This window comes from Thamnophis sirtalis, unplaced genomic scaffold (assembly GCF_051295495.1).
Source record: "Thamnophis sirtalis isolate CommonGarterSnake01/CBP01778 unplaced genomic scaffold, rThaSir2_p1.2 scaffold_7, whole genome shotgun sequence".
In the NCBI taxonomy this organism is placed as follows: Eukaryota; Metazoa; Chordata; class Lepidosauria; order Squamata; family Natricidae; genus Thamnophis; species Thamnophis sirtalis.
In genome coordinates this window covers 28,120,539-28,133,363 of record NW_028261387.1, presented here as the reverse complement: position 1 = coordinate 28,133,363, position 12,825 = coordinate 28,120,539, and the positions used below count along the sequence as shown (strand labels likewise).

Genomic DNA, 12,825 nt, shown 5'->3' with positions numbered 1-12,825 from the left:
TAAAAAACCAACTAAACAAAACTTACAGCATGTCCCAGAATAACATGAGCAATTTCATGTCCCAAAATGAATGAAAGCTGATTGATATCTGACACGGCACTTAGCAAACCAGTGAAAACGAACACTTGTCCATTCTGTAGGCAAAAGGATAAAATAAGCATTTAGACAAGCCATTAGGTATTTTCTCCCTCTCTCCCTCTTAATTATGCGTCGTTTCTTTTCAGTTATTACTTACTGGAAGTACAAAAGCATTAATGTTAGGCTCTTCTACCACATGGATAGTCCAGGTAATTTCAGAGAATCCTGGAATGTCCTTGTTGCTTTCAGTTAAATGAGTGACAACTTTCTTGACCACCTGGTAACGAGGGTCTTTTTCTGGCAGCATTTGATTCTGAAATTGTAGCATCCACTGAAATATTTAAAAAAGAAGGTGGGTGGGAAAAAGGGGAGAGGGAAAAAAGGACAGTACATTAATTGTCCCAAATGACTCAAACTGCAACACAGATATGAATATCTATGAAGGAGATGTAATAAACACAAGAGATAATATTATTCAGAAGAAAAATGCTATCCATCATGCTACAGTCTGCTTAAGATAAAGTTTAGGAATTTGAATAAAGTGCTTTTATGGGGAAGTATGTTTTTTTTTACATTGGTAAAAGAAACTAAAGCTTCTTTACAGAGTAGTATCCACATCAGAGATATGTAACCTTGGTAACTTTAAGACCTCAACTTCCAGAATTCCCCAGCCAACATTGAAGTCCATAAGTCTTAAAGTTGCCAAGATTGGATACCTTAGGTCTACTCTTTCTTACAGCTTTCATCACAACACATCAGATTAGGGGTAAAGGTAAAGGTTCCCCTCCCACATATGTGCTAGTCGTTCCCGACTCTAGGGGGCAGTGCTCATCTCCATTTCAAAGCCAAAGAGCTAACACTGTCCAAATACATCTCCATGATCATGTGGCTAGCATTACTAAATACCGAAGGCGCATGCTTACTTTCCTACCAAAGTAGTTCCTATTTTTCTACTTGCATTTTTACATGTTTTCGAACTGCTAGGTAACTGGTAACTGGAGCTCACTCTGTTATATGGCGCTAGGGATTTGAACCACTGAACTGCCGACTTTTTTGATCGACAACCTTAGCGTCTTAGCCACTGAGCTACCGCATCCCTGTAGGGCTTGTTTAATGAGACTGCAATGCTGTTTACATCACTTAGACACACCATGTCCCCCTCCCCACAGTCTCTACCAAATGTAACCTACCAATACGAACAATCTTTAAAATCAAAAGGAAACACAGGCTTATGGTAGCTACGATTCAGTTCCATACCCTTCCCCTGTATTTCAAATTAATCACAAGCAGCACAGGTGAAAAAACTGTCTGTTTAACACCCTGAACTGTTATGTACCAAAGAGGGTGCCAAGCTAATTGATCCACTAAATTGGCTTAATAATGAAGGTGGAACAATGGTTCTCATTATAAAACCCTGTTCGGAAATGCTAAAAATCAGAAACCACCGTTGTATTCAAGTGCCTTTATAAAGTAGCTTCTTCTTTGATGCTTTAAGTTCTTTGTTCCTCTCATTCTCTTCATTTTCTCTTCCTTCCACTTCTATTACCAATTGAAGCCTTCACCACACAGAAGGCAGTCATCATATATGCAGATAAATGCCACTCAAATCCTGCAGGGCAACCAAGAGAGATAAGCAGAAGAAGGGAGAATTCTTGCTGCAAATAATAATTTTCTTCCAACTGCCTCCCATAGCCTTCGACTTCTGCAGCACATAAAAATGGTGTCTTGCCTCAAGGGTATCATGTAACAATTTCTCCCCAAACAACAAGAAGCTGTGCTTCTACAACAGAAAGCTCAATTCAGCTTTCAGCATTTTGACCTATCCAGTTGGATCAAACCTTATTTTTAAATTCTTTTTGGTCAGGCAAATTTAAGCTTCTGGACAATAATTGAGTGTAAGCCAAGGTAAATGAACAGACGGAGACAAAATTACTGGGGTTACTTTTTCCCCTGCCCTGCATATCTCTGTGGCTTTGTATTTCACTGTTGCATTGTGATTCAGAGGCAACAGTTCCGGAGAGATAAACACTTAACATGTAAGTCAAGACACAATCCTGACGTAACCAAGTTTAGCTAGAAATTGTAGGAACCAACCTTTCCAATGCTCTTGGTACCTTATAAAGCTTAGTAATCAGAGGCAGCAAAACTACAATTTCCTGACTCAAGTCAGTGGTTTTCTACTAAATCTTGCTTGTTAGGGAAGGCCAAACTCTGTCAATATGCCTCACCCAGTCTGACATTCAACTGAAGCCAGAGGTGATGAAATCTTCCCTAGGAGTGGCTTAAACTTGTCAAACAGCCACACCAACTTCCCTGGTATTTTGAAAACCCAGTGATCAGAGAGAGCAAAACAATCATCCAAAAGACCAAATCAGGGGCGAATCTTATATTAAGCTGCATGTCCCAGAAAAGCAAGTGGAAAATCAAGAGTGTTTTTCCCCCCAAGAGTTTCTGTGAAGGATGATTTCTGCATTGGTTTAGCGTAAAGTAGACCCTTTGCTGGAGAACATGGTGGCTTCTGTGCTTTCTGCTATCTTTGCTGTTACTGCCTCAAAACAGGTACAAAGAGCATATTTCAAAATGTCAAGGTTACAAAACAAAGTCTGTTCAAATCCTGATATTTTCACAGCATTCTATAAAAAAACACCCACCAGTGCTTTATAGTTTATGATTAACTTTTTTCAAGCAGAAACTCAAGGCAGCTGAAATCAAGGAAGTTCACTAACAAACCACAAACCTGAATCACACACCATCTTGGAATCACCCTCAAAATTAAACCAGAGCTGATTCGCAGGGGTCTAAACATACTTTTTGCAGATATTGATCTTATTTTCATTTATTTAACCAATTTATACAACTGCCCATCTCACTAGCAAGCAATTCTGGGCAATGTACAACAGAGCTAGAAACAAGTTAATAAATATATTAAAAAGTATAAAAACCAAATTAAAACAAAGAATAATAGATGAAGGAATAGTAAAAAGTATTTTATCATCAGTTTCAAGCCAATTGAGTGTCATCAGCATACGCATGATACTTCACCGCATGGCGATGGATGAGCTCATCCAGGGGACTCATGTAGATCTTAAATCGGAGAGGGGAGAGCATTGATTGCTCTGGCATCCCCCATAGCAGGGACAGAGGGCAGAATCTCTCTTCTGCAATCACCATTGACTGGAACCAACCCTGCAGAAAAGAGGTGAACCTGCACAATACCATGCCACCTACCCTCAATTTCTGAGTCGGTTCAGAAGGCTACCATAGTTGATGTTATTGAAAGCAACCAGGATGGACACAAAGCCACCATCCTGCCCATGCCACCATCATCCAAAAGCACAACCAATGCCAATTCCATACCGTATCCAGGTCTAAATTCTGACTGGGAAAAAAATTGCAGATAATTCATCCAAGTCCTCTGAAGTTGCTGCATACCCATTCTCTTAATCGCCTTCCTCAAAAAGGAGAGGATGGATACTGGATGAAAGTTTGTCCAGTGTCATGGGGTCCAGTGATGGCTTCTTAAGGAGAGGGTGATCCAAAACCTTCTTAAGATAGCAATAGCAATAGCAATAGCAGATTTTTTTATATACCGCTTCATAGGGCTTTCAGCCCTCTCTAAGCGGTTTACAGAGTCAGCATATTGCCCCCAACAACAATCCGGGTCCTCATTTTACCCACCTCGGAAGGATGGAAGGCTGAGTCAACCCTGAGCCGGTGAGATTTGAACCGTTGAACTGCTGATCTAGCAGTCAGCTGAAGTGGCCTGCAGTACTGCACTCTACCCACTGCGCCACCTCGGCTCTTGATGCAAAGGAACAATTTTTCCCTACTGAAAGAAGAATTTACCACCACTAGAACCCACCCACACTACGCGTTCTGAGCCACTTTCACAAGCCAAGAAGGGAATGGTAGCAAAAGAATGCCCTTAATTTATACCAACCCTGATTTTGATATACAATTGAAAGTTTGCAAAGATATATTTTCTCTAAAAAAGGAGCATATGTCTTTTCAGATGTTAAATAATTATCATTATTTCTAGTCAGCAATAATGAGAGTAGTTGTTATAATATAACAATGTCTGTGGATTATAAACAGGGGTGGGCTGCTAAGGGGACCCCCGGGTTTGGGAGAACCCGTAGCTAACATTATGGCCAGTTCAGAAAACCTCCAAATCCCACCCCTGGCTGGCCCTGCCCACCCCATCCCATCCTGTCCTGTTCCTCCCACACCACCCCTCCCCTCCCAGGAGTTTCCACACGGCAAGGATGCAAGATAAATGCAGGGCTCACTCAGGGAGGGGAAAAAACTGGCTTACCGGAAGCTCCAGAAGTCCAGAGCCTGGAGAAGGCAGTTTTTGCCCTCCTGGAGGCTTGAGGAAAGCCTCCAGAGCCTGGAGAGGTGAAAACGAAATCCACTAGGCCATGCCCACCATGACCATGCCCACCCAGCAATCCGGCAGAGAACCCATTGCTGAAATTTTTGAAGCCCACCCCTGATTATAAATTGAAACAGTTAAAGCCAAAACACTAAGTCTACCAGAATTACACAATACTATATTAAATGGATGGACTCATTGTACTTCATATATTATAGCACTTTGAGAAAAAAGGCCATTCTAAAGGAACAAGAAACAAAGATTCTGTTTACCTTAGTAATTACCTACCATGTCATACTCCATTTCCGTCATTTCTGCAAACTGATCCTTGTGAAATACTACAAGCCGAGTGCGTCCAGTTATTGGTGCCTCCTCCAAATGCGTAAAATAAAAAAGAATAAATACAACTCCCAAGCTAGAAATTCCAAGAATTATCTTCCATCTATTTCTTCTCAAAGCTTCTTTAAATAACGCCTTCTTGTTTGGAGGAAGTGCATGCCACCATTTTCTTATACTCCTAGAAGACACAAATATTATAATTTTCAAACAACTGCCCCTAGATTGCTAAAATATATAATCTTGGATATAGATTTTATCCAGATGAGAGGTTCACAACTAACTTGCCTGTTATGAAGTCAAAAACAAATAAAGTGCAATTGTTTCTCACTATAGCACAATAAATCAATATCCTGCCAATTCCACCTTGCAAAGCAAGATTTACAAATTGGTAGTCACTGAGTCTCTATAAAAGAATGAATATTTATTTTATCATACTTTAAATTACTTATCTATAATATGAAGAAACATGTTCTTAGGTAAATTTGCCCTAGTAAAATAAGTGTTTATTTTATACTTAACTATGGTTTAAACATACCAAACAAAATAAACAATTTAAGATTTGCACTGGCCCTTGAGACAATTAAACAAACCACACTATAGTTTAATTCAAAATGTAACCCCAGAGTCTGCAACATATACAAATTATTAGAAGTAGAATAATAATCTATATTTAAACCACAAACTGGTTGGAATTTTAAATATTTAGGACGTATGTTTAGTATTTCTATGTATTTTTCTCCAAACTAACAAATAATACACCATATTCAGTGCATGAGAACTTAACAGAGGGAAGCTCCTATAAACCCAAGTAAAGAAACTGGCTGGAACTTCTAGCAATCCAAGTGGGATTCTACAGAACAAACTGGGAACTAATTTCATATCTCAAATTCTTAGCAATAAAGATGATACGTGTGACTGATGCAGACTCAACAACTGACTGATCCAAGCAGCAGTGAGCTGTTTTTTTCTGCTTTTCACCCAAGACTAAAATGCTAGCATATGATGAGCTATCTCAGTAACTTTAAAAGAGCTACAAGAAACTCAAGATTATTTTCTTGCATACCATGGGCTTTTATCACAACTGCTCCTTTGTAAACACGCCAAACTTTACAACCAATTATTCCTACTTTTTTTCTCTTTGACCAGGACAATGTTGATTGGTTACCTCCCAAGGATGATAGCAAAAAGCTTTTGCACTGGCTTCAAGATCATCAGTAAGAGTGCAGCTGGAGCAGCTTTCAGTATTGATGATCTGTGAAAGCATCTGAAGATCTGGATATTCTGAGTAGCAACGTCTTGTAATTTTTGAGACATGATAGCTCCAAATAGTACACATTTTCTCCTTGCCTTTTGCTGAGTGAGTATACAAGGCCTTCTAAAATAGCTGCATCTGGTTGTATATATTCCTACATCTTTAGGATCCAGAGGCAATCGATGGGTTCTATTCATGTTTCCATAGATTCTGGAATTGTCATTCCAGAAATAAAATCTAATGCTGTTCTTTTTATTCCATGCTTGACACTTTGTCAGTTGATGTTGGGCTCCATTTAAAGCTTTACTGGAAAATGTGTAAGGATTAATGCACTTTCTCCAATTAATTGAAGATGCCAACTGATTTAAAATACAGTTTCTTGAGCCACCAAAGGAAGCCATCTCTCTGTCGCTGAGTTTTGATATCTAAATGAAGACAATCAAAATGTAATGTTACAAAAGAAAGAATGAATTTGTAAGCATGTAATACAAAGAGGGAAAACAAATCAATTAATTCATATATGGCTGATTCTGACTGCTACATGATAAAACTGCCTGGTCTTGGACAATCATTCCAGGATTCATAAATTTTGTTTCTAAAGACAGGAACAAAAATTCCACTAGTTAATTTTTAACTAGTTTCCAAAGAATAGTTAGCAGTTTACAAGCCAAATCTACACTCTTTATAAGTCAACATTAAACCAGAATTCTACCATTTGGGCACATAACTTAATACAAGTCTTAATACAAATCAGTCTCTTGCTGAGATAGGCATCCATTCAAATTAAACAAACAAATAAATAAAACACTAACCTGGTCTCAAACAAGAAGTATGAAAAGAGAAGGGGCAGACCCAGGATTCATTCTGAGGAACCAGCATGTAAACATGGACAATATGCTTCATAGGATTTTTAATTCATAAAGGTTGCTCTAGGATACATCATATTAGGTATATTTGCAGTCCAACATGATCTAGAGACCAAGAAAAAGCCAAGAAGGCCAAACAAGGAAACTCCTGATGTTGAATCACCAGCTTGTCTGAGTTAACTTTTCATAACTTTCAACACAGCCATGACTAGAATCCTGCTTGTGTGGCAAAACCACTCCTTGTTATTCATCACATACACAGAAAGCAAATTTTCACAGCACGCAACAACTAAAGGAGAAAGGAGGACTGCATCCCTGCCCTTCCTGGGGATGCAATAGTATGACATAATTAGATTCCAACCTTTGTAATTTTAGATTTTGTTCTATTATTTTAGTACAGTGTTTCACAACTGCTAATCCCTTTAAACACAATTAAAAATGACAATAGTTAATAAATAAAGCAGAACTTTGGAAACAGGAAGCAAGACTGAAGAAGTAGTGAAAGAGAAAATAGAGCAGAGTTTAAGGGAAGGAGAAAGTGGATGACAGCAAATAGACAAACAAGTTACAGGAGACAGGAAGAAAATAAAAGACTAGGGATTCCAAGCAGGCTTAATTTCATACCTTTTAGGGATTTATATTTTGTGCTAAGCCTGAAGTCATATTGGTTGCTACTATAGTAAGTTTCTGCATAATAGATGGCTTAACAAATCATGGATAATGAAATTCTGGCTTAATATAATAACCAACTGAATTGGTCAGAGGAGCCTTAAACTCGTTGCTACGCAAGTTACAATTTCTCTACTCCAACATTCATTCACCACCCACCGGAATGAGATATTTTACTATCTCATGAAACACAACTGTATATATAATGGGATGTAAGATTCCGTGAAGCCCTTACAATGCCCTGTTATATAGATCATTAAAGTGTAGCAAGGCTGCCTATAATTCAAGGAATACTCCCCTCATTAAAAGAAAGGAGGCAATATTCAAAATGCACTTTAGCTAAGGGAAATGCTGAGAAACATGGGGAAATATAGATAGCCTGTGAAAGTGTCAAAAGATGATGGGGAGGGTTAGCAGAGCGAGCAAAACGATAATCAGGCATTGTCCAAAGTTTCTTTTTTCCAATGTGGAAAGTATCTGTGAGGCAAAAACCAGATAGTACATTTATCTAGACTCCATACCAATATAGTAAGTCACCCATTAAACCAATTGAGAACTAAAAAGTACTATCGTATTTCCATTTCCTTTCTCAACATTAAACACACAAACATGTATTTTAGACTGCAAGGTGCCAGTACTTAAAACAGGTAGAACCTATGATTAAAGGAATCACCCTACTGAACTTGCACATCTGCATTTTGAGATTCCAAACCCAGTGTGGGGAACAAACACCCACATAATCTCCAGCACAGATTATGCAACCAAAGGGCCAAATCATGCACCTCCAAACTGTAAAGGGGGAATACCATGTATGCTTGCCCTTCTGGTTCTTCAACTTTCTTGTAACGTCTATGAAAAAAAAAATCCCCAGTCTGTTTCTACGTCAGACAGAACTAATGTTACCAATTAGAATAGAATAGAATATTCTAATTACCAATAGAAGAGAATATTCATAGTTCAGGATTGATTTGTGGAATCCTTGGTACTCTTGAGCTTTTTCTTGTAAACATTTCATTATCCACCTAGGTCACATCATCAGTGCAATACTGATGTTACCTAGTTGGGTAATGAAACATCTGGCTTTGCCAGCTGGCCTGGGCCCCCAATGGGAGGTGGTCTTACTGGAGATGGCTAAGCAGGTAAGAAGACCTCCTCCCCATCCTCCCCTGGTTGTTAGCTCTCTTAGTTCGATTTTACTATAGCTCTTAATATTATTTCATCTTTTAACTACTTACTTGTTTTATAAGCTGTAAAGCCACCCAGAATCACCTTGTAAGGGAGATGGGCAGCATAAAAAATTAATAAATAAGATAAATGCCACCAAGCTCAGAGAGCACCAAGGACTCTACAGAACTACATTCTCTGCTATTAATTTAATGTCCCTGTCCTACTTTCTCCATTTATTCGTACCCATTTACTGTGTTCATACTTACCTTTATACCTGTTATCTTTTACATGTTTGACAAACTAAATAAATAAATAAATATTACAAATAATAATGGTAGCAATAACACATTTTGGAATCTGGTCTAATATGTTAGCTAGCCTTGATTCATATTTCCCTCCAGGGATGCTTACTATGCCACCCACCATCCCAAACAGGGACTGCTGGGAATGACGGGACTTAGCCAACAGAGGCTAAGGAGAGACTCACTTGGAGAAAAGCTGCTTTATGGGACGTAGAGACGCAAAGTGGAGAGAGAAAGAGAGAGAGAGAGAGAGAGAGGAGTCGGGTAGCGCTGGCGCCCGTGGAGACTCGGCACCTACCACCAACGTGGGAATGATGGACCCATCCGGCCCGGGGAAACGGCTGAGACCAGGCGCCAGAGGCGGCAGAGGAGGAGGGGCCCAAAGTTTTGCAGCTCGTCTTTCAAGTTCTGCTTTCCCCGAAACCAAGAGGACTTAGCGGCGGGCGAAGGGTCTTAAAGGGGACGCGGGAAGAAAGGGGATTGCGATCACGGGGGCGAGTCTCTTTACAACCCATTTGACCCACTACCCAAAAAAGAGGCGGTTTCCTCGGAGCCTCAAAACCGCACCCTCCGTCCGTCCTTCCAGTTCAAGGGCTTTGGCTGCGCTCAAGGCCGAAGCCGGCCCCTCAATTCGGTTCCCTTCCGGGATGGAGGGCGGAGCGTCGCAGGGAAAGCCTCTCGACTCGCGCGCTGGTGGCTAAGGGCACGCAGGAGGGACCGGCAGCAAAGCTTACTTTGGCATGCCAGGGCTTGGTCACTGCACCTCATTGCTTAGTTTATTGGTCCTTCATTACCCGACCTGCCTTCCGTTGCAGCAACATTTTAATTTTATTCCAGCTTCACAAATGCTGGGTTCTTTTCTTTTTTAATATTTTTATTATACAGTTTTCTTCATTTTACATCACAATTTCATCTTTACAACAACTCTATACCAGTTTATATCCACATTTTTTTTTACATTTATATATACTATTATGTATAGATAATATAGTGATGAAAGAAATGTCCTTCTGGGTTTGGCTCCAAGTGGGGAAAAAGACAGTGGAGACATGGAGGCTGCTTGGAAAGATGGTTTATTGCTGGACAGGGCCAGTAGCTTGAGCCCTGAACAGAAAAGGTGATCACATACTTCAAGGTTGGTGGAGAAGAAGAGAAGGGCTGAGGGAGGGGCTTTCTAGGCTTTTTATAACCTGTTCAGTCCCACCTCTCTGTTTCCTGTTCCTGTGTAAGAAATATATTCTGATTGGTTGTCAGACTCCTATAGGGCCATGCAGGGGCAACTCTGGGCTGTGTTTTGAATCCAGGTTTAGTTGAGTTCTCAGATGCCATATGGTCAGTTGAGTAAAGGGCCAATATTATCATGCCTTTACTCCCATTCCCCCCCCCCCCGGGGCTGCAGTGGAGAAGTCTTTATTATGTAAAAGGGACTAGCTTGGCCTTCTTAATGGCCCATTAACAGTGGGGATGCGCAGGAAGCTACAGGCAACTATTCTGTCTTTTAAAACTTGTTTCTTTTCATATCCAGAGAAATATTCTGTCTTTTCAATATTTCCTATGATATTTCATTTTTCTGGGAGAGGGCTAGATGATAACGTCCCACAGTAGTTATCATTCTAGTTTAAATACAAGGAAAGATGAAGAATATTTCTCTATATCTCTAATCCCTAGTCGGATCATCTTTATTAGGACCAACTCAAATGTTGTGCAAGCCCTTGTAAAGTAAAAAAAATGACAATCAGAGGTGAGAAATGTGCACGTTGCCTACAGGCTGTTTTTTAAGATCAGATTTCCGTACTGTTGCTTTCTTTAAACTTCTTGCCTTTACAAATGAAAACAAGCAACATTTAGGAAACAGTGTTACTCCGAATAAAGGTAACCAGACACCCCGCTTTTAACAATTTGTCCTGTGTCCCGCGGCGTTTTTAAAAAGTCCTGATTTTTTTAAAAAAAATTAATCAAGAACCCACCCACCCCCGTCAATGGTGTCCCGTTTTACAGTGACGTGCGGTGAGATTTACGGTTGGTGAAGCAAGAGCGTGGCGGCGGCAAGAAGCAGCATCCCTGCAGCTGTTCCCAACAGAGGTGTCTCGTGTTTATGTCCGCCATAGACATGAGACGCCTCTGTTGGACGCAGCAGTGGGGACGGAGGAGGCAGGGGGCGAGGCAGCGGGGTGCGGCAGCGGCGAGAAGCAGCATCCCCACAACTGTACCCAACAGAGGCGTCTCACGTTTATGTCCGCCATAGACGCAAGGCGCCTCTCTTGGACACAGCGGCGGGGACAGAGGAGGCGAGGCGGCAAAGCGCAGCAGCGGTGAGAAGCAGCGTCCCCGCAGCTGTCCCCGACAGAGGCATCTCGCGTTTATGTCTTCCATAGACGCGAGACGCCTCTCTTGGACACAGTGGCAGGGACGTAGGAGGCGGGGGGTGAGGCGGCAGAGCGTGGCAGCAGCGAGAAGCAGCGCCCCCGCAGCTGTCCCCAACAGAGGCGTCTCGCATTTTTGTCCACCATAGACGTGAGACGCCTCTGTTGGACACAGTGGCGGGAATAGAGGAGGCAGGGGCAAGGCAGCAGCCGGCGAAGAAAGGGGAGAGGAGGAGGAGGAAAGGGAGAGGGGATCAGGATGGGGCTCCCGGTGGGGGGGGAGAGGAGAAAGGGAAGGGGGGCACAGCAGGCAAAAGAAAGAAAACGCCAGCCCGCCAGTAGAGGCGGGTAAAAGACCCGCTTCTGCTGGCGGGCTTCCCCTCTCTTCTCCAACAAGGCTGCCCTCCCTGCCTCTCCCCCTTCCCTCTCTTCTCAAACGAACTCTCTCTCAAATTGAGAGAGACATGCACACAAACACACACACAAATTACTCACAATAAAGAATTAATTACAAATTACAATAATTTTGAATTGCTCCCCCCTCTCTCCGTCTGACCCACATACCTTTTCCAGCTGTGTCACAGAGGATTTCAACTCTCCTCTTGTCTGCCACAATGAAAATGTGAAAATGTAAAAAGAAAAAGGCAGGAGCTGCGCTAGCCAGGCTGGGATAGTTGCTGCTAGAGTAACCATGTGGATGACTCTGCTTAACTGTTTTTTAAAAAGCCTCTTTAAAAAGTGCCCTCTGCAGGAGGAGGCGAGAGAACCACGTCCCTCCTTTGCATAAGGAATTTTTCGCCTTTTAACCCTTGCTTAACTCTGCTCAAGTGATCATAAAGATAGTCTAAATGAAGCATGTGGTTCTCCTGCCTCCTCCTGTAGAGGGCACTTTTTAGAGGCTTTTTTAAACAGTTAAGCACTAAGCAGAGTCATCCACTGTGACTCTGGCAGCAACTACTTCAGCCTTTCTCTCACCTCCCCTGCAGTTAAGTACTAAGCTGAGTCACCCACCAACTACCTTAGCCTTTTTCCTTCTATTTTTTTTTCTTTTCAGGATGACAGTGGTGAGGCCCTGCCTCCCCTGACTGCACCTCCCTGCCGCTTTACCAATGCTAAAATCTGGTCACTGAACACGGCGCGACTGACGATAGTTTGAGCAGGCGCGGCCAGCACTAACTACCGTCAGTCACCCCACGCTCATCAAAACAAGTCCGAGGAGATCCTTTGCGGGCGGCCAGTTCTAGCCGCCTGTAAAGGACATCCCCAGTTTCTGGAGTCTGTGACAGTAGAAATCACTGCGCGGCACTTGCAAACTGCTGCGCGGCGTTTTCTTGCCACCTGCAAGGCTGCGTGAAAAATCCGGACTTTTTAAAAATGCTGCGGGAGGCGGGACAAATTATTAAAAATTGGGACT

At 41.8% G+C, this 12,825-nt stretch overlaps 1 protein-coding gene across 3 annotated transcripts in view; it reads right to left on the bottom strand.

Moving 5' to 3' along the window:
• The window catches only part of OMA1 (OMA1 zinc metallopeptidase), a 34,423-nt gene extending 24,754 nt beyond the window's left edge, over positions 1–9,669 (bottom strand). Inside the window, exons 1-5 of one of the 3 annotated variants that reach the window (XM_087719591.1) lie at positions 9,347–9,669; positions 5,958–6,469; positions 4,742–4,970; positions 236–409; positions 27–134 (exon numbers count right to left, since the gene is read on the bottom strand). In XM_087719591.1, the coding sequence (XP_087575717.1) occupies positions 27–134; positions 236–409; positions 4,742–4,970; positions 5,958–6,445 (999 nt within the window). In that variant the 5' untranslated portion in view covers positions 6,446–6,469; positions 9,347–9,669. Of the gene's footprint in view, positions 1–26; positions 135–235; positions 410–4,741; positions 4,971–5,957; positions 6,470–9,233 lie in introns of all 3 variants that reach the window. The other 2 variants (XM_087719593.1, XM_087719594.1) reach the window with 2 other exon arrangements.
• Between the last annotated feature and the right edge of the window lie 3,156 nt (positions 9,670–12,825).